This window comes from Trachemys scripta, chromosome 3 (genome assembly GCF_013100865.1).
Source record: "Trachemys scripta elegans isolate TJP31775 chromosome 3, CAS_Tse_1.0, whole genome shotgun sequence".
Classification (NCBI taxonomy): Eukaryota; Metazoa; Chordata; order Testudines; family Emydidae; genus Trachemys; species Trachemys scripta.
Window position 1 is genome coordinate 87,581,162 of NC_048300.1, and position 22,103 is coordinate 87,603,264.

At 42.7% G+C, this 22,103-nt stretch overlaps 1 protein-coding gene across 1 annotated transcript in view; it reads right to left on the reverse strand.

Moving 5' to 3' along the window:
• Positions 1-22,103, reverse strand: part of FNDC1 (fibronectin type III domain containing 1) — a 128,119-nt gene that overhangs the window by 60,609 nt on the left and 45,407 nt on the right. Inside the window, exons 2-8 of the mRNA XM_034765293.1 lie at positions 20,624-20,830; positions 17,405-17,503; positions 12,983-13,100; positions 10,733-10,920; positions 10,407-10,514; positions 6,730-6,918; positions 1,709-4,978 (exon numbers count right to left, since the gene is read on the reverse strand). Coding sequence (XP_034621184.1) covers positions 1,709-4,978; positions 6,730-6,918; positions 10,407-10,514; positions 10,733-10,920; positions 12,983-13,100; positions 17,405-17,503; positions 20,624-20,830 — 4,179 coding nt within the window. The remainder of the gene's footprint in view (positions 1-1,708; positions 4,979-6,729; positions 6,919-10,406; positions 10,515-10,732; positions 10,921-12,982; positions 13,101-17,404; positions 17,504-20,623; positions 20,831-22,103) is intronic.

Genomic DNA, 22,103 nt, shown 5'->3' on the forward strand with positions numbered 1-22,103 from the left:
ACCACACTTGCAATTTCTATCTTATGGACTGATAGCTGAAGCATTCCTGCCAAAAGCAAATGCTGTAATGGGGAAAGTGTCTCTGAAATAAATGGCAGCCTCATGCATGCAAACGGGAGCAGAATTTGGCCTTTTCTGAAGGCCCTGCTAAAGAAAGGACCAAATACGCTGCAATATGTCAGCTCAGCGGGTTTCACATTAAGAATGTATTTTCATTCTGGAGTTTTTAGCCTTCAGTTGGTTCAGACTAGAAAATTAGCGGTTTGTTTTAGATATACATAGCAGACCCAGTCTTGCTCCCATGCAAGTTAATTGGAGGTTTGCTACTGCTCAAGAAGCCTGGATCAAATCCTTAGTTTTCATATAGGTATAAGAAGTGTAAAAAACAAAAAACAACATACAAAGTGTCTGAGCCTGATTCTCCTCTCAGTTATATCATGGTAAATCGGGGGACACTCCACTGGAGAGTGACTTTTGATGTACAATCTGGCCCGTTATTTTTAAAAGTAGGCATTTACATTTCTGTTGGGATGCACTATTGGACTTTATATGTACTTTCATATCTGTGCAGCTGAAAACAGCATTCCACACTGATTTGTTCAGAAGAGGACAAACACTTGTTTTCTTTCTAACATGTTTGGCCTGTCTGTTCTGATCCCTGTTGGATTTTAAACAAAACAGATGCATAATTTCCAAATAGATCTTTAGTCACTAAAAACGTTCTTGAACTTTATAAGCATTTTTAAAAAGTCAGTCACCATGTGGAATCATTTTTTTTAATCCAACCCCATACTGACCTTTTGCAAAGAACCCAAAAGGGTGGTGGGGGCGGAAATGCCTCTATAACATTTCTCCTCACCTCTAGAAGAAAACACTGAAAGAACAAACCTCATCTCACACAGCTTTATATAATATAATTCAGCTCATCTCTAGAACAGCATTAGCTTCAGCTACAGGCACTCAACCCTGGGATGGAGAGCAATTTTAGAATCCTGCCCCCACCAAACATATGTGATGCTCACTAAGCGTACACTCCCTTTGCTGGTAGCTTTTGTGTTCTGTTCCTGCTGACGAGGTGGTATTCCAGCTCCACACAGACAGAGGTAACCTGCAGATATAAAAATCTGAAGGGCTTGATTTTTAGACCACCCACAGGTACCATTTCAGTCTACTGGAATTGTGGGTGCCCAGCACCTCTGAAAAATCAGACTCTAAACTTAATCTCTCATGCAACCATCCAGGATTGTCCTGGAGTCTCCAGGAATTAAAGATTAATTTTTAATTAAAGATTATGTCATGTGATGAAACCACCAGGAACACATCCAACCAAAATTGGCAACCCTAGTGTTGCCCAGTTTCCATACATAGTCCCTGACTCTGTCATCTGATCCCCTTGGGAAGACCCTGAGCCTCACCAATTTTGCAGGACACCCAAGAGGCATATGCATCAGGTCAGATTGTAGGAGCAAGTCTTCTGACTGTGATCTCTTCCCATATCATCCTCTGTGTTTGTACCGTGCTCAGCACAATGGGGACCCAATTCTGATGGGGCTTTCTGGATACTACCAAAATATGAATAATACTGTACATTGAATTATATACTTTAGCTTGTATCCTAATGAAACATTGCAGCTTTCATCTAACAACTTATAAGTGGGGAGGAACATTCAAGACAGTAAAATTAATAAAGTAATTAAAAACATATTACCTTGTCTATATGGAGGTCTGACAAATTGCCGTTGAGAAAGGTTTCGTGGCCTTTGTAGTCGTTGACGGGGCACAAGAGGGGATGAAGATGAAGTAAGCGTTGGAGAAGCAGAGTGTGTGGGATACAGCTGAGAAGGCACAGATATGGATGCAGAGGAGCGTGGCCAGGCCAATCTTGGCTTAGAAGATGTATGTGGTTTATTAGGGGTCTGAGAAATTCTTGAGACTACAGAAGACGATGACCTGCCTTGTGAGGCAGGAAGAGATTGTTTTAAAGTGGGAGGCTCTTCCTCCTCCTCTTTTTCTTCTGCAGAGTTTACTTTGTGTATTAGACGAGAGCCCATGGGTTTCCTTTTATCCCTGGCACCATTGCCATTCATATTTGTACTGCCTCTAGAATTGGAGGAAGATGACCATCTTGCAGCTGAAGATAATGTGGGTTTCTCCTCCACTTCTCCCTCATCATCACCATCTTTTGAAACTGACTGGCGAGATTTAGATATAGAGGAGAAAGGAGCTTTTGGAGAAGGTTCCACTTTTGATGGCGGTGACTGGAATGGGCCATATTTCTTCTCACTTTTGGATGCTATTCTAGTAGGGACTCTGGAACCCGAATGGTAATTAGGAACTGAAGGATGAGTTTGTCTCAAAGAAGTGGAGGATGACTTTGAAGATAAAGAAGTATCCCTGCTATTCGGATTGTCCTTTGCTGTGCCGGTGATGGATCTAGAGCCTGGCTGAGCAGGTTTTGATTGATAGGAAGATGAAGATGGTTTATACGAATCTGACACCTGTTCATTTGAAGTGGCTACCCTGGATCCAACATGTCTGCCTGCTGGCAAAGATGAACTTGATCCTCTGGAAGAAGTTGGAGAGTCATGCCTACTTTTGAGTTTTTCATCAACTTTACTAATTTGAGAAACTGACTGCTGGAGCTTTGAAAGAGATGAGCTAGAACTTCCCTGAGACAAAGAGGTAGATATTCTCCTAGAAGAAGAGACATCTTTAGGGAATGTAGAATGGGCATTTATTTTGTCATCTGCTTCCTCCTCCTCAGCCACATCCTCATCCTCCTGTAATTTTTCATTACTTTTGTGGGAGATCTGAGAAGGAAGCCAGTCTCTAGAATTTAATAAGGAGAATGGAAGTTGAGACTGACCAGCATGTGCCTTTTGAGAAGGGCTTGGTTCTGAATGGAGAGGTTTTTTAGATGAAAAATGAGAGCCTCCAGTTAATGTTTTTTGAGACAAAGGTATACTTTGTTTTGATTTTGCAAAGGTTTCCTTCACCTCCTTACTGTCCTCATCATCAGGCTGTTGTTTGGAAGCAGAAGACTGTACATGAGAATACTTTTCCACAGCAGACACTGATGAAGACCCAGTGGAAGATGATGAGCCTGATAAGGCTCTTGACCTTGCATCCTGACCATCTGTTACCCGGTGAGAAACACTAGGACTAGAGTGGTGGTTAGTTCTAGTAGATGGGGGAGATCTCCCAGATATTGAGGGCAATGAAGAAGATCGGCGGACTGTAAGCAAAGAGCCTGATTTTGTGGGAGTTTCCTCCATTTTTGTACTAAGAAGTTCATCTTCTGAACCAGAGAGCTGTGATTTTTCTTTGACTGGCTCTCTGCGGTGAACATTAGAATCTACCGAAGGACTTCTTCTTCTAGAATAGACTGCTGCTGAAGATGATGGTCTAGAAGAGGAAGGTGAATGGTCATGTGCAATAGTTGAGGATAATGGTTTCTCATCTTCACCCTCCAGTTCTCTAGTATCTCTCTCAATATTGGAACTAGACCTAGTGGCACTAGTTGAGGTTAGGCGTGCATTAGTCTGAGGATGAACCTTTGAGGCGACAGCAGAATAAGGAGGTTTAGAGGGTGGCAGCTTAGATTCTTGACTACTACTGATCTTGTTTGGAAACTTATTGATTGTATGAGATGACCTGTGCTTGAGCAAATTAAAACGTTCAGAGGCAGTCTGTCCTAAAAAAGACCTAGAATTAAACCTAGACGAGGAAGAGTCTTGTCTTTTCTCTTCCCCTTCTGTTTCTGTGTCCTCACTATAATTACCATCATCAACATCCCTTCCATCAGACTTACGTTTAGCAGAAGATGGGATGCGTGAGTTAGTCAAAGTATGACTAGCAGAAGCAGAAACAGAAGACTGTGATGATGCAGAGGCGGTGGCTAATTTTGGATCCTTCAACATGTGAGGATTAGAACCTGAGTGAAGTTTTGTTTGCAGTGATGGAAGTGAATCTCCACCATGAGAAGAAGAACTGGATCTTGACCTTTCATTTCTACTCTCTGCCTCTTTGCCATCATAATTGTCATAACTATCCAGGGTATCAGAGTGAACTAATTTAGAAGAGGGATGGCGTGAATGACTTTGAGAGTTTGTAACTGTTGACGATGTAGGTGATTTAACTGGCACAGAAGAGGTGTGTGGCTTAGTCTGATGGCTCTGGACCACCTTGCGAGATACAGAAGACTGCCGATTCAGTGGTAAAGCCAAGCGAGTGTGGTCTGGAGTTTTAGGGGATACTTGACTGGATCCTGTTTTTTTTAATGGCACAGAATCTCGACTCACTTGCTTTTCTTCCACACTATCTGCAATATCATGAGGTACATTTTCAGCCGGCAGATTATCTAAAGGGATTTTAGGGGAAGAAGGAATATTAGAGTTGCCTTGTCTCTGACTCTTTGTTTCATTATCTGTGTACTTAGAAATGGGAGAAGATGCAGAGGACGAGGAGCGTTGGGTCATGGAAGACGAAGAGGAGCCATTTTTGTCTGTGCTCGTTTGTCTTGTCCTTACTGGAGTGCGTGGCCTAACTGGTGTTCTACCTGAAGAAAGGATAGAGTGAAATGGATGGCTAGGAGAGTGGGACCCAATGTTTCTTCTCTGATCTTGGGTTTTAGGCAATAGTGTTGGCATTTCAATGGAGGACTCTTGATCATCTGTGACTTCAGTGAATTGGGAATCAGGTTCTCGCTCTGATGTCTTTTTAGAGAATAGCTGTGATTTATTTAGCACCCCACTACCAGTCAACAGTTTATTCTTAAACTCAGAAAGAGGACTTTTTGTATCTCCACTACTAGATGAATGAACAGCAGTATGCTTAGAGGAAGCTGATGGTTGGATTTTCCGAGAAGGAACAGGAAAGGTTCGAGGTGGGGATGAAGGCACATCATCACCAGGTTTTTTTGACTCCATATTATCTTGAATGTTTGTTTGTTGATGAACATTTGAATCATCCCTACTGGCTGCAAAAGAAAAAAATATATTTTTTTAAAAATTCACAATGATACAGTATACGTAAAAGCAGCATAAAAACTGCCTAAGAAAAATGAATCAGCCAATAAGATCCAAATAATGCTTTAGAACATTGGACAATACTTAATTCAGTGTTAGTCAACCTACTGGGAAATACAATTATCACTACATTATCAATTGGGGATAACTTAAAATAATAAAAATAAATAATAAGTCAGTTGAGAGTAGGCAATGCTAGACAAATAATTGGAGCCAGATCTTCAGCATAGCTTTATTGATTTAATAGATTAATAGATGCTAAGGCTAGAAGGGACCATTTTGATCTAGTCCAGCTTTTTTCAAAGTTCGGGTCATGACCCAGTACTGGGTCACGGTACGTCAGATACTGGGTCGCTCTAGTCAGCACCACCGACCAGGATGTTAAAAGTCCCATTGGCAGTGCTGCCCAGCTAAGGCAGGCTAATGCCTACCTGTTTTGACACCGCACTGTGCCCCGGAAGCAGCCAGCAGCGGGTCCAGCCTCTGGGGGGGGGTCATGGGGCTCTATGCGCTGCCCCCACCCCAAGCACCGGCTCTGCACTCCCATTGGCTGGTTCCCAGCCAATGGGAACTGGGGGGGGGTGCCTGCGGGCGAGAGTCACGCAAAGCTGCTTGTGTGCCTCCGCCTAGGAGCCAGACCTGCTGCAGGACACTTCCGGGGCGCAGTGCAGTCCGCGGTGCCAGGACAGGTGGGAAGCCTGCCTTTGCACCCTGGCTGCACCGCTGACCCAAGCTCGCACTCCAATCCCTGCCCCAGTCTTGATCCCCCCGCAAACCCAGAACCCCTTCCTGCAAACTCCTCATCCCCGGCCCCAGCCCAGAGCCTGCATCCCCAGCTCAGAGCCCTGACCCCTCCCGCACCCCAACCCCCTGCCCCAGCCCAGAGCCCCCTCCCACACCCCAAACCCCTCATCCCCAGCTCTGTTGGGTCGCGAGCATCAACAATTTTCTTCAACTAAGTCCCCAGAAAAAAAAACACTGATCTAGTCTGATCTTCTGTATAGCACAGGCCATAGAACTCCCCCAAAACAATTCCTAGAGCAGATCTTTTAGAAAAACATCCTGTCTTGGTTTAAAAATTGGTCCACAGAAGAAATCCACCATGACTCTTGGTAAATTGTTCCACTGGTTAATTACTCTCACCATTAAAAACATAAGCCTTATTTCCAGTCTGAATTTGTCTAGCTTCAGCTTTCAATGCAGCTATGCTGATGTATACCAGCTGAGGATCTGACCCTTAATGCTATATTAATGATAGACAACAGATCATGTTTTTGTCTATATTACAATATACTCATAGTAAAAAGCAGATATTTTGGAGTTTTGCCTAAGTAAGGACTGCAGAACTTGGTGAGCAAACAAAATACAGTATAGATTTCACCGAACATTGTAAAGCAAAAGGAATATATATTTTCATGCAGCAGGTCATGAAACAGCCAGATATATATGTTTACTTAAAATATTTGTTTCTCTTTATACTGTATGTGCTATGAAGGTGATGACGGACTGAATCAGTATTGCCATGACAGATCTAAGTTTTAAAGCTTATAACAAGCTGGCTATTAAAGAACCTTTGAAATGAAACAGTATTATGAAACTCTGCAGTTTAATGGAATAAAAAGCCAATGACTGCAATAAAAAGTTACACAAACAAGTCAATGGCAAGAATGTATAGACTGAGTCATAAGAACACAATACTTACCTGTTGGCATAATGACACTGAAGGCTTTAGACTGAGGACCTTGTCCCCTCCTGTTTGCTGCTCGAATTTTGAAAATATAGCGTTCCCCAGGCTGCAGACCATCTATTATGGCAGAAGTAGTACCTCCACGATAGGTGATGGACTTTGCTCCGAATGGTTTGAGAGCCGGGGCGTATGAAAGAATGTATTCTGAAATGATTTGGCAGACGGTTGGAAGGAGGAAACTGAAAACAGTCCTGTTTCCAGCGGACAGACTGTATGGGTAGGATGAATTAGAACGTGCATTACTAAAATTAATACATTAGCAATGCACGTCGAGTCAACAGCTGGAGTATAAAGACATGATATACAGTAAGCTAAATAAACATTCTTTCAACGTATTAGACAAGAATATAGATATTTATATATATAGTAAATTAGCTGATTAAGCATACAGAATACAGGAGATAAATCCTACAGAATATTTAAGCAACAACCTTCATTATTGATGGTTATACCAACCAATAATTGTGATGGGAGCTATGAATCCCAAATGGAAAGCAAGTGGAAAAAATAATGGTTACAAAGTCAAATATTGGGTGGTTTAGCTATTGCTATCACAATTTTTGCTTATGAACACTGAAGAGTCAAAAAATTCTACACTCAGCATTTATTCTAATACAAATGTAACGGATTGAATCTAATGATAGTTAGAAAATTTGTTGAACACAATGAAACACTAACATTCTAACCAGTTTTTAATTGCTTTATGGCTACTGGCAATAAAGTCTGATGCAACCAATAACTGTTCTGTATTACAGAGTTATTTATGTTAGTAAAATAGCGGTGGGACTGATTGTAAATACTTTGATAGTTAGTCAGCAGGTTCAAACCTTTTCATTCTAGTAGAAATTATAAAAATGTTTGATACAAAACAGTGTATGTACCCAACTAACCTTTAAGACATGCAATATTAAAAGCAGGTAAAATATTTTGATTAGTCCTGCTTATTCTTTTATCATTTATTTGCTATTGAGTCCTGACACAGGACTCTATAATCACTCTGTAATCACTTTACACTTTAAGGCCCCAATCCTGCAAAAGAATCCCCACTACCACATAGAGTCCAGTTAGCTTTTGTGGGACTCCACCAGATGCAGAGGTCTAATCACTAGATCCTTGGCAATACTGGGACCTTAGGTTCCTTACTAACACAGCATTTAAGCAGGAGCTTAATTTGAAGCCCATGAGTAGTCCCATTGCAATCAGTGAGACTACTCACATGTTTAAAAGTTAAGCACATGCTTAAATGCTTTTGTGGATTAGGGCCTTAATTAGTATAGTTGTCCATATAGAGCAACTATATAGTATATTAAATTCTTGCCTTGATATCTAAAAGAAATACCTTAACCTAATGATGGACAGATGGTAGTAACAACACACACGCTCCATCCAACACAGTTAAATACATATTTCCCCCCCACTGACACACAACATTCATTAACTGTAATGGGAGATGTTCACCCTGTGCAGGGGACCAGCAGAAGGTCTAGGCACTATTTAAGTCCCTCTGAAAACAGCACCTCTCAAAATAAGACTGAAGTGGTGCTGAGGCCTGGCATTGGCCATCTGCACTTGGGTGAATTTCTCCCCAACGGGAATAATTTATGCATGAAGGGGAACATATAACCTATAGTTTTCCCCTTTACACTCTCATAAGGCCTTGATTCAGAGAGTAGCATTTTTCGTGTAGTAACCTGCAAGATGCCTTTTTCATCCTTCTATAATTTTAAAAATCTTATTATTAGTTATAAAACAGAACTTTGGAAACTCTTTTCTAGGACTCTGGAGAAGTGCAACAGTGTGTGACGCTCCAGCGCAGAGCCCAAGGAAAACTATAGCCCACAACACTCCATTAAAAAAATTAAGGAACTTATTTTCCTCTCTAACAACTAATCTATAATGGTTGCAATAAGAAATGTGATGACTGTAAGACCTGGAACAACTCATAAAAACATAGATTAAAAATGCATCATTCATATTGTCAGACATGAATGAATTTTACTGATCAGTGCAAAGACTGATAATCACTAGAAGGCCTGGGAAGTATTCTTCCTTTCTGGTAGTAAAGAATATCCATACTGGAGGTAAGAAACATATGTTATACAGGAACGACATAGTGGCACTGGCCAGGAAAACTCTACAACAATTGTTATTTCTGGCCCTTTTGTTTGGCTGCTAGAGGGCAACATCCTCCATTATTGAGATATGAAAGGTGATCAAAATGGAAAACAAAGAAAAAAGCTTACAAGATGTGTAAAATAAAGCTAGTGTTTGGAGTAAACAATAATCACAAGAGACCTAGTCCATGATTTCATTTTCACTGTACCTGTATAATTTAATCAGGTTCATAAAAAAGCCCTCTCCTATGGTACATCACATCAAAAGAAAACATTTTGGCCTTCATTTTCCTAAGTGATTTGGGGTGACCAATTTTTCAATCCCCAACTTGTGGCAGCTTAAAGGAGCCTGGTTTTCCAGAGTTAAGCACTCAGCCTCTGAAAACCAAGCTCCTGTAAAAGGGGCCTCAAGTTGAGCATTCAGAAATAGAGTCACCCAAATCACATTTGAAAATTTCAGCAAATGTGCGGATTTCTCAAAACTCAGGGCATATTTTTAAAATTTCAAATCACATCCATGCATCGCTGCACAGGTTCTTTTGGGGGGGTTTTAAGCTTTAGGGTGAAACTTTGCCTCCAATGAAGTGCCTGGCAAAACTCCTGTCGATTTTAGTGGAGACAGATTTCTCCCCTGGAGTGCACACTATGCAAGTCTTTTGTGCTGATATGCTATGTGCCTGCTCTTTCTCCCTCTGCCATTGGCTTCGTGACTCCTGTGACTCCACAGTTCTGATAAAACAGCTGTATAATGTTCCAAAGGGATGGAGAGAAAAGCTAGTGGTTCCTTCAGTCATGGGTGAGTGGAAGTAGCCTGATTACCTGCATATGGAGTTTTGAGGGGAGATGGGAGGAAAAAATGCTGGAAGGTTGTTCAGATCCCATCCAATTAAATTACTACTGATTGGCATACACTCCTACTCTGGTAACTGTTGCTTCTGTATGAAATATCCAAACATCAGTATTTTATGCTTGTTTCTTTAAGAGGGACTTTCACATTATGGTAAACTTTAAAAAAATCATGAAACATAATTCCACCCATTCTGATGATTATCCTACTACCCATGCTCCTTTTTTTAATCATCAAAAGGTCATTGTACTGCCTCCGTAAACAACTTTCCCCCCTTCTTGGTACAGGAGTTAAATCATATGATTGTATTTGTGACATCACAATCATTTTGATGGCAAAGGCTTTGTGACATCCCAGGCAGAGCATAATGGCTTCACTGCAGCACATGGCAAAAGCTGAAGCAGAGCTGGACAGGAGAAAACTCTCCCGCACATGCAAGAACTGTTAATAAGAGAAGATTACTGGTATGATCAGCTGCTATTTGCATGAAGTTTCCTTTATTTCAGCTCACCACAGAGTGGAAGTCCCTTCTTGAAGAACTTGAGCTCCCTACAGTTGTACATTACATACAGCAGCAGTGTCAGTTTAACTTTATTACTATAGTGTGATTTCTGCAGGTCACTTTGTCTTTAATTTCTCTCTCAATCTATTAACTGGCAGAAATGACCTACCTTTTACTTTTCCTTCACTCTCTGCAAGAGGGTCCCAAGATGCAGTGACAGAGGTTGTTTTGCCTTTTATTGGCCAAACATCTAAATTTTCAGGTGCACTTGCAGGAGCTGTGAAATAATACAGAAGAATGGAAATTAAGGTCAGAAATAATGGTTATACACAAAGGCATATTTTTTTTGCCCCATGTTTGCATCCCAACACCTTCTGTGCAACTATTTCAAAGACAAAACATGAAAAGCATTGCTGAAATATAGATCCACCTGTAGCTGCAGTAGATCTAATTTTCAAAAAGGTACGTTAAGTTGTAGATAATTTTGATACATACCAGCTTCTGGGGTTCGTTGGTAAACAGAAGCACTCCATTTGCCTTCCCTTTCTCCCTCTGAAATTCGCACTGCAAACTCATACATAGTGTCTGGTATCAGCTTATCCACTAACACCCGTCTGTTCGGGACTTGTTTGTAATCCCACCTTGCTGATTCCCCTTTCTCTCGATAACGGACAGCATATCGCCTGGGAATGGAAATGTGAGAGCCAAAAATTCATCAACTGAAGTCATTAGACTCAAACACAGTTCAAGCCTTTTTCTACTAATGTGCTTGGCAAAAAAAAAAAAAAAAAACATCCAGTGATAGGGGAAGAGTGAGCAACCATGAGCTAAACAATCTCTTTTAGAACATGTCTACACGAGGAGCACGTCACCAGGATAGGTATGGAGGTATATTATACCAGCAAAGTGCTCCTCAAGTGGACGCAGCTTACACTGGCAAAACTACTCTTTTATCAGTATAGCTTATTCCACTATCCTGGAATGAAACAAGCGACATGAGTAAAAGTGCAGTTTTGCTGGTGTAACTGCATCTACACAACAGATTTCTGCCAGCACAGCTATGTCAGTCAGGGAGCACAGCTCTTCACGTGCCTGACCAATGTAGCTGTGCTGGCAGAACTCTGTAGTGTAGACATTGTGTCACCGTACTGATCACTGTAGTATCTAGGTTCCCCCCAATGCTAAGGTGAATGAGATGGAAGCTGATTGCACCCTGGGAGGAACTCACTCTAGGGGAAATCAGGTAGCGTTTGCATGGCTGTCCTCCAACAGGGGCTGTGACAGAGAGGAGAGCCTTATTTTGGAGGCTGGGGTTACTGGGAGCTCTGCCAATGGAGTCTGCCTGTGGGATGAGCTATCTCAGCATATCTCAGGGTTGCACTCTCCTGAGCCAGGATCTTTTGGCTATAGCTTCCCCCAGTGGATCAAGGATTCCAGGCACCATCCACCACCACAATCCCCATCCAAGTGGGATTTTACATCACTAGGGGCCAAGCACCCTGAAGTTAATATATCCCATTGTCATATACTTATATTGCAAGCCTGTGAGGCAGGGGCCTTTTTTTCATGACACATGTGTACAGCACAGAATGGTGCCTGATCCTGATCGGGGCCACTAGAAGCTACTGAAATACAAATGAAGAGTAATAATAAAAACGTTCCTTAGCATCTTTTAAGCACACATTTTTCTGTGTCTTTAGTTGAGTCAATCACCTTAAGCCAGGTGCCTTTTTAGTCTTTATGGCTCCTTTCTTGTAACAGGGTGGCTTGCCCTTGGGCTGGAGAGCCTGGGACTAAGCCAACCCTGATTCCAAAATGAGCCTCACCTGAAGCGAATCAGGTTCTCTGATTTAAAGGCAGCAGGAAGCTGCAGAGGGGTGACTGGTTGAGAGAGAAGATTGAGTTCCAGCCAGAAAGGGCTAAGAACTGGTGGCTTCAGGTAGAGTTTATGAATTTCGATTGATCTGTGAGGTTGGACTCAATCAGTCATGATATTCTTGCTCAATAACTTTCTTCAGTCTTTTTAAACCCTGAAATGGGGCCTAAGCCCCAAAATTTGGATCTGAACTGTCCCCAAATTTAGATGTTTCTAGATACGGGATTTTGTCTTTCTATCAACTACTTTGGCTAAGAGGAGAAACTCTTATAAATCTTGGATTGAAAATTGACCGGCAGAGGTTTACGACCCTTCTAGTTTGAGGCCTTGTATCTCCCTGTCAGATGCTCTATCAGGCCAGGGAGAGCTTTCCCCATAAACTAAAAACTCCAGTTTATCTAGTATATCACACATGTAGTGGAGCAAATTAAGGCTGCCAGTACTGTTAAGGTAGAGGGGAAAGAGAATGCAGTGAGACCTTATACGGTTAACAAGAATATCCCAAGTTATAATAGCTAATGCTAACAAAATTTTGGAAGGGATATTAAATCTCATGCTTCAGAATTTAAGCCAGTCTCTAACTATTAGAGAACTAGATGAGCCCTGATGTGGGAACACATTTTCCTACATCTACCTACTTCAGGGTTCTCACTCCATCCTCTGAAGCACCTGGTGCTGGCCACTGTCAGAGACAGGATATTGATGTATATAGACCCTTGATCCAATATGGCAATTCCTATGTTCATATTTTGCCTTCAATCAAGCTATGCCTGTAACTACACTTTATTATTTTAAAGGACAAACAAAGCTGTAAACAATGAAATATTTAGTATACATCTTGAAAACAACATCACCACAAAGTAAAGTACCTAGTTGGGTCAACCTTCTTCGGTTTTTCATATATGGGATCCGTCCACGCAACAAGCACAGATTGAGAGGACATAACACGAACACTTATGTCTTTTGCCTCCTCTAGCTCATCCTCCTCTGAAATGACAAGGTAACACAGTGAGTCAGTAATGAGAACTTTGGAGATCTCAATGAAGTAGTAATTGTGCTGCAATTACATTACCATAAATATACTGTACTGATAAATGACTAACACAGATGATGACACAGGATACACTGAGAACAGGGAGAACCCCACAGCAATATGATTCTCCCTGCTATGTGTCTTTGTACAAGAATAAGGTGCGGTTTTGTTGTTCAGAATTCTATAAGCATTTAGCCAATTCTAACCAGTTATTTATAGCAGACAAATTATTAAAATACTCCCATTCCTTGCCCCCAGCAAACCCACCACGAGGGCTGTGCAGAGGATAGAAATTTCATTTCGTGAAAGATTTTGAAATTTGGTTTCACTGTGAATTGTAGGGAAACCTGAAAATGTAGAAATTATCTGTGAAGGAAATTTTTAAAAAATATTGTTTTGGATCACTAAAAAGGGTTTTTTCCTACAAAAATGAAATATTTCATTTCAATTTCAACTTTTTTATTTTTAAATATAGAATATAAAATATTTTAAAAGTCACTTCAAAGTGATAAATCAAAATGTTTCATTCCAAAAATGAGGGAAATAAAATTTCAGCTAAATCAACATAATTCCTCAAAGTATTCTGATTTGGGTGGATCTGCACATTTTCTGAAAGAAAATGGTTCCATCAAAGTATTTCTGACCAGCTCTGCCTACCACCTTGTGAACAGGCCAATCTATGCCAGTGGTTCTCAAACTTTTGTACTGGTGACCCATTTCATATAGCAAGCCTCTGACTGAGACTCCCCTTATAAATTAAAAACACAGTTTTATATATTTAACACCATTATAAATGCTGGAGGCAAAGCGGGGTTTGGGGTGCCGACCCCCAGTTTGAGAACCCCTGGTCTATGCTTACTGTTATTACAATAACAATAACTCTCCAGATATTCCCAGGGCACAAAATAAATGAAGCACAAGGTTCACACATCCTGGGCTCTACAGAAGGGTAAAATTTAGAAATTGTTCAGGTCTGAGGAGGGCTGGGGCCAGTAAATCTTTGACCCCGCAGAGCCACAGTCACTCTGCAAAGGGGGAAGTGATCCAGCTACAGGGCTTAGTGCAGTCCTGAGGTTGTAGTATTTGCCACAGAGCAGCTCTACTGCTGCTTCAGTCAAGGAGTGAAGGAAAAGGATTCCTCTCCAGGCCAGGCCCCACAGTAATCCCAAGTGCGCATTCCAGTGACTTGGGCTATGAGCTGGGACCAGGATTTAGTCCTTTATTAATATCAGCGTGAATACAAACTTTAATGCTGTAAAATTGGATCCCCCCCTTCATATTTTACGGTGTACTTTTTCAATAACACTTCACTGCTACCCTGGTATTTCTGACTAGCTAGGCTGGTTGTGTGTTTGTTTGTTTAAATATCTTATCCAAGGACCAGCTAGATCTCAAATTTGGTTATCCAAAATGAAAATATGATTATCCCAATATGATAGTATCTAGCTTTTATACAGCACTTTTCATCAGTAGATCTCCAAGTGTTTTTACAAAGGAGAGCAGTATCATCACCCACCATCAGATAGATCGGGAAATTGAGACATATGCAGGAGAAATAATTTGCCCAATGTCACCCAGCAGGGCAGCAGCAGAGTAGGAACTGAACCCAGGTGTCCTGGCCCAGTGTGCTATCCACTAGAGCACACTGCCTCACTCTGTATAGCTTTGCAGCTAAAATGAGTTTTATTTTTTTAAAAATTCAACTGATCAACAGTTTCCTCCCTTACGGACAGGAAGGCCAATCTGTTCAGAACTGCCTTTATACCACCAGCCATCCTGAGGTCAGAACTGAAAAATGGCCATCAGCTTCAGTTTCCTTGTAAATGCCATTGAGTAGCAGTTGTACTTCCCACTGCATTTCAGAGACTCATTTGCACTGGTTTCAGAGTAACAGCCGTGTTAGTTTGTATCCGCAAAAAGAAGAACAGGAGTACTTGTGGCACCTCAGGCCTAGTCTTCACTTACCGGCTGGTCCGGAGGCACGCCATCGATGTTCTGGGATCGATTTATCGCGTCTGGTTAAGACGCGATAAATCGATCCCGGAAGTGCTCACAATCGACGCCGGTACTCCAGCTCGCCGAGAGGAGTACGCGGCGTCGACGGGGGGAGACTTCCGGCCGCGTCTGGACCGCGGTAAGTCCGGAGTAAGGTACTTCGAATTCAGCTACGTTATTAACGTAGCTGAATTTGCGTACCTTAGTCCGAAGTCCGGACTAAGTGTAGACCAGCCCTTAGAGACTAACAAATTTATTAGAGCATAAGCGTTCGTGGACTACAGCCCACTTCTTCGGATGCATATATATATATGATATATGCATCCGAAGAAGTGGGCTGTAGTCCACGAAAGCTTATGCTCTAATAAATTTGTTAGTCTCTAAGGTGCCACAAGTACTCCTGTTCTTCTTTCATTTGCACTGTGCACTCTCCCTTAAGTTCAATGTAGGATACATCTGGCTGTCTTGTGCTGTTCAGTTTCATTAACAACAAACCTGAAACAGGGAACCACTTTTCAGTCTCAGCATGATGCGCCAATCAGTCAGTAACACACCATGGCCACATCTATACACACACACACACCACACTTTCCATGGGGATTGAACCTAGGCCCTTCAGCACCAAAAGTACAAGCTCCTGCTTCTGAGCAGAAGGAGAACTCCTTGTACTGNAATTCAGCTACGTTATTAACGTAGCTGAATTTGCGTACCTTAGTCCGAAGTCCGGACTAAGTGTAGACCAGCCCTTAGAGACTAACAAATTTATTAGAGCATAAGCGTTCGTGGACTACAGCCCACTTCTTCGGATGCATATATATATATGATATATGCATCCGAAGAAGTGGGCTGTAGTCCACGAAAGCTTATGCTCTAATAAATTTGTTAGTCTCTAAGGTGCCACAAGTACTCCTGTTCTTCTTTCATTTGCACTGTGCACTCTCCCTTAAGTTCAATGTAGGATACATCTGGCTGTCTTGTGCTGTTCAGTTTCATTAACAACAAACCTGAAACAGGGAACCACTTTTCAGTCTCAGCATGATGCGCCAATCAGTCAGTAACACACCATGGCCACATCTATACACACACACACACCACACTTTCCATGGGGATTGAACCTAGGCCCTTCAGCACCAAAAGTACAAGCTCCTGCTTCTGAGCAGAAGGAGAACTCCTTGTACTGTGAGTAGAAGGGTATTACAGTTGTTGAGGCTAGCCTCGGGAAGGAACATGCACCAAGGGCCTGAGTCAAAGCCCATTGAAGTCCATTGAAAAACTTCCATTATCTTCAATGGGCTTTGGATGAAACTCTAACCCTGTGTGTTATGCTTGACATGCTTAGTGCCAGTGTAAGACAATGGCTTGTCTGGTAGACAATAAGTAATTATATTTTACTTGTCAAGAGCAAAATTTTGGTTGCCCAGGACAACAGGGTTTTTCCAAGCCCAACAACCACTATTTAAAAGAAGTAAGAATTTTTTTTCCCCGTTAGAAAGTGGATTTTCAGCCATCTCTGTTTAACGGAAGCATCATCTTGAAACAAGATACAGAATGACAAATGAAAACCATGTAATTTCCCTACAAGGTGTGATTTTAAAATGGAAAAAATTAGCATGACAGATTGATGATGTGACCTTCCAAGGAGAAGTCTGAGCCATGACACTAATATAACATAGTGCCCAGATCAGGAATGGTTAATTTCATCACCCAGTTAAAAACATCGAAAATGTTCTTCTACCCCCAGCATACTCTAACTGTAATATGATGAGGTGAGAAAAATGCCCGGCCATGTTGATGACTTAAAACCACGAGTTCATTTCTAACCTCAGTTACAGTACACAGATGTGCACTACCTCATTTCCGGGGAAGACGGGGAAGCTGCAGATATCTACTCCCTCTGAAAATCAGGGAACTAACACAGATGTTTACATTCAGGCACTCAAGCCTGAAAATGTGGGCCTGGATCCTCAATGGGCCCACCGCTCTTTCTCTTATAGTCACTAGGAGCTTTGCCACTGGCTGCAGTCCTTTAGGCACAAATCTATTGAGCCCATTATGAACAAATCTATTCTACTGTTATTTTTTACTAATTGAATTACAGGAGCAACCAGAGACATCAGCCAGGGTCAGTGCCCCAGTGTTAGGTACTGTACCAAAAATCTAGTAAGAGACAGCTCCTGTCCCAGTCTATAGTCACAAAGCAGCACATATTTCACTTTTATACACATGGCTCCACAACTTGCCTGCAAATATGAAAACAACATACCTGAGACCTTGCTCTTCGTTAAAGCTGCACTATAGACTGGCCGACTCTGTCCTTGGGAATTCCTTGACTGCAGTGAAACCACATAAACCGATTCAGATGCTACATGTGAGAAAAAGCACAGAGACTTTTCTATAATCTTTTCCACAGCAATGGTAAACAATGTTTCAATATTGTCAAGCAGACATCTTGTCACATTTTTATTAGGGAAATTCTATCTCTAGAGGAGGGAAAATCAGTTTCCTTGAGAGGTAACTTGGAAATAGTTAGCATTTACATCTAGAGGTTTTCATATGCATAGGTGCATATGATGGCATTTTAGAGACAGGTACACTATCTATAAAATGAAATAGTGTAGCATAAATCCCATAATCTGAAGTTTGTTTGTTTGTTTTTTACTTTCTCCTGAAAAATTTCCAATTACTTTAAAAACATTATTTGCTCATTCTCTCTCTCTCTCTGTCTCAATGGCAGCTGACTTGTAGAATAAAGGCAGTGAAAGACAAATGCTGCAGTTTAAAACACTGCATAGTATTTTTCATCATTACTTACTGCCGGATCCAGTGCTCACTGAGTTAATGAAAAAAATCCCAATGACTTCAGTTGATATTGCCCCTGAACAATGCAGGATGATATTAACCCTTAGTTATATTGATGTGTGATAGAGATAGAGAGCACAGGGAGCTTCTCTCACACACATATCTCATCCCAGCAGCAGCTCCACAGGGTTCCAAACTAGCGTGCTGGGCTGCAGGAGTGACTTGCACAGAACTTGGAGGGAGGAGCACAGGTTGCAGGAGGGAAGAGTTTGGAGGAAGCACCAGGAAGTCAGTGTGTGTGCACACCCCTGCAAATAGTTCTCTTCATAAAGAGCCAGTTTAGTTTAGTGTTAGCAACTTGGAGTCTTCTCATGCAGTAAGCAGTAAAGTTTGCTGCAGAGTGTACTCCTTACCTCTCTGAATGATTTGGCCTATGACAGCAGGATGACTCAGGAAACTTCCACACAGCCAGCCCTGCTCCACTCCCTTGTTGACTCAGTATAGTAAGAAGGATCTTGCCTTCCATGATAAATATTACCTGCTAATTAATGTCTTGATTCAGCAAGGTACTTCAGGCCATGCCTAACTTTAAGTCTGACTTCAGTGGGGTTACTTACAGGCTTAAAGTTAGACACATTCTTAAAAAACTTGCTGAATCTGGACCTAAAACTCATCCCTTGATGTTTAAGCAGTTCTGTGCTATGATGTGGATCACTTGCCCCATGTTGAAAGTCAATAAGCGATGCCAACTTTCTAATTGCACAAAACAGAACACCCTAGCCCTGCCCCTTCCCCAAGGCCCCGCCCCCCCACTCACTACATTCCCCCTTCCTCGGTGGCTCGCTCTCCCCCGCCCTCACTCACTCTCACTGGGCTGGGGCAGGGAGTTGGGGTGCGGGAGGGGGTGAGGGCTCTAGCCTGGGGTGCGGGCTCTGGAGTGGGGTCGAGGATGAGGGGTTTGGGAGGGAGATCCAGGATAGGGGGTGGGGCCAAGGGATTTGGAGTGCGGGAGGGGACTGTGGGTTGAGGCAGAGGGTTGGGGTGTGGGAGGGGGTGAGGGCTCTGCGCTGGGGGGGCTGGCTCTGGGTGGGGCTGGGGATAAGTGGGTTAGGGTGCAGGAGGGAGTGAGCACTCTGGGGTGGGGCTGGGAATGGGGGGTTCAGGGTGTGGGAGGGGTTTCTGGCTGGGGCAGGAGGTTGGAGTGCAGGGGGAGGTGAGGGTTCTGGGCTGGGGGTGCGAGCTCTGGGGTGGGGCCAGGAATGAGGTGTTTGGGCTGTGGGAGGGGGCTCCAGGTTTGGGGGGGGCTCAGGGCTAGGGCAGGGGGTTGGGGCACAGGGTTGGGGCATGGGCTTACCTCGTGCTGCTCCTGGTCAGTGGCACAGCGGGGTAAGGCAGGCTGCCTGCCTGTCCTGGCACACCGCGTTGCATGCGCCCCAGAAGCAGCCAGCAGGTCCGGTGCCTAGGCAGAGGGGGGAGCAGGAGGCTCCACTCTCTGCTCTCACCCGCAGGCACGGCCCCTAGCACCCATTGGCCAGTTCCCAGCCAATGGGAGTGCAGAGCTGATGCTGGGGGCAGGGGCAGCGTGCGGAGCCCCGTGGTCCTCCCACGTAGGAGCCAGACCTGCTGGCCACTTCCGGGGCGCAGCGCAGTGACAGGACAGGTAGGGACTAGCCTTGCCTTAGCCTTGCAGCACCGCCGACCGGACTTTAAACGGCCCAGTCGGCGGTGCTTGCTGGAGCCACCAGGGTCCCTTTTCGACCGGGTGTTCCTCTAGCGTATCTTAATAATTCATTTGTTGTTATATTAAATACAGTAGCTCTGAAATTAACAGCCTCCTCCATTGACTCAAATGGTCTTGATCCTTCAAGTGCTTGGGGAAAGTGCAGCAGGGAGCACAAGGTTGTTGTACTCTAGTGCTGCCAGAAGTGGAGGCCATATGTGGGTCCAACAACATTAGGCATTATGGCATAGTCACCTGCAATGAGGGGAAATATGTCTCATCCCCATTGAGCACCCACCCAGTTCCTCTGATGAGTATAGGGGTGTGAGCAGAGAATGAGGAAGTATAGGTTTAAGTGGGACCCTCAGAATGCAAAGGAGAGACTTAACTATGCACTCTCTTCTTTGGCCTTACTTCTACTAGGCAGGAATAACTTGGTGGCTACATGCATGCACTGCTCTCCTTAATGCAGCATCGGGTTCTGCTGCACTTTTTGTCCTGGCCATCATCTTTTACCTTGTGCTTACATTTGCACATTCCACATTGTGCAGCATCAATCCCTAACAGTGTGCATCAGCATGTTCGGCATTGTCATTTAAACTACTAACATGTGGCCTATGATCCTTGAGCACTGTTAAAAATATACACATTTCCAGTCTGAATTTGTCTAGCTTCATCTTCCAGCCACTGGATCTCATTATACCTTTGCCTGCTAGATTGAAGAGCCCATTATCACCTTGTAGGTACTTATAGACTGTGATCAAGTCACCCCTTAACCTTCTCTTTGTTAAGATAAATAGATTGATCTCCTTGAGTCTATCACTGTAAGGTACATCGGAACGGAACCGCACAGTGCAGTACTGTATATGCAACAAAAGGAACAGAAACCGAACTGTCGGGCTGATGCCCAAGGCTAGCCTTGCACCAACTAAGCTAGACCCGTATCACGGAAATTCAGCTCACCTAGTTTCTTAGCTTCCTGGTTTCGTTCATGTTTTTGCAGAGGAACATAACTCATCTTTCGGCTGCTTTCCCCATAACCCAAGAGGTAGCCTTGAGATCTGCGTGGACTCCTGAGGCCTGAGGCCTGGGGTAACTTCCACCGGACAGGTAACTTGTTGCCTGGAGATCGGACACGCATTCTCAAAGGTTTGTTTGGCACTTCCTTCTCTTCAAAAAACAAGCAAGAAAACACACAAAAACACCATATTACTATTATGCATTTGTCATATATGGCAGTAGTTGTTGTCTGTCTGCACGTTTAGCCATAAAATAACATCAAAATCTGTTTATAGCTCTTTTTAATTTTGTGATAAATCCAACCCCAATAAAAACATGTTTTCCAAGAGTGGAGTACAACACAATATATTTTTCCCAGACACTTCAGACAAAATGGTGTATGACATCCAAAGTGAAAACATATCATATTGCAAGTATTCCTGCCAGAAATCTTGGATGTCTTACAAATCTCGTTTCATCTTTTCCCTTCCCCTCCCACCACCCTACGGCTTTAGGCACCTAAGTACATTATTTTCTGGCAAGTATTACAGGTCAGTATAAAATACAGTACAGAAATATTACACTATTTATAACTTTCCTATAGAAAACTATGTACTCTGAAAGCAATTTCTGCTCTCCAGTACAATCAGTTGTAGTTCTGGTCACCTACAGCTTCTTAATCACGCTTTCTTGCATGTGCCTTAACGCTTGACTTCTAAAGTTCAAAATTACAAACTTACTTTATATGATCACTCATGCAGATAACACCACAACTGGTACTTTTTATAAAGGTCATTGTATTTGATATTTCTAATAAGTTAGAAACTTTCCTCTTAAGAAATCATATTTATATGACTACTGCTTGAGCAACTAAGTCACTCATTCCAATGGCATTACCTTCTTTTTTTGTGCCAGTTCCCATTTTAAATATACATGGTATCATGCTAACAAGTACACAACGGTTAAAGTAGATAGCTCCCCCTACTGTTTCTCTCACTGCACCAGCCAGGAAGGAGTGTCGCTTACCCAAACCGGGGAGAGAAGCTAGATCTGTGTTCCCTCCCATTTCCCTTTATTTTAAACCCTGCTAGCACCATTCAGAGAGCAGGCACACTGATTAGATGGCACATTTCCTTTGTGAGATCAAGTTGCTCTAAAGGAAGTGTCACTGTCTACACAAAGTTTCAGAAAAGGATTAGATTGTCTTTTCTGGGCTCTGGGTCATCATGCTCCTGTGGCTTTCAGCATTTTGCTACAAGTTAGAAAGTTGCAGAGTAAAAAAAATACTAGAAGAAGAAAGACATGTAAAACTTTAGCCGATGTGATTGCACCAGCACCATAGGGCTCCAGTTCTGATTCGGATGCTGATTGGGACTCCTTGATGCTACTGCAATGCAAAAACTAAATTTGAAAAATATCAATCAATAAATAAAGACTGGAAAGT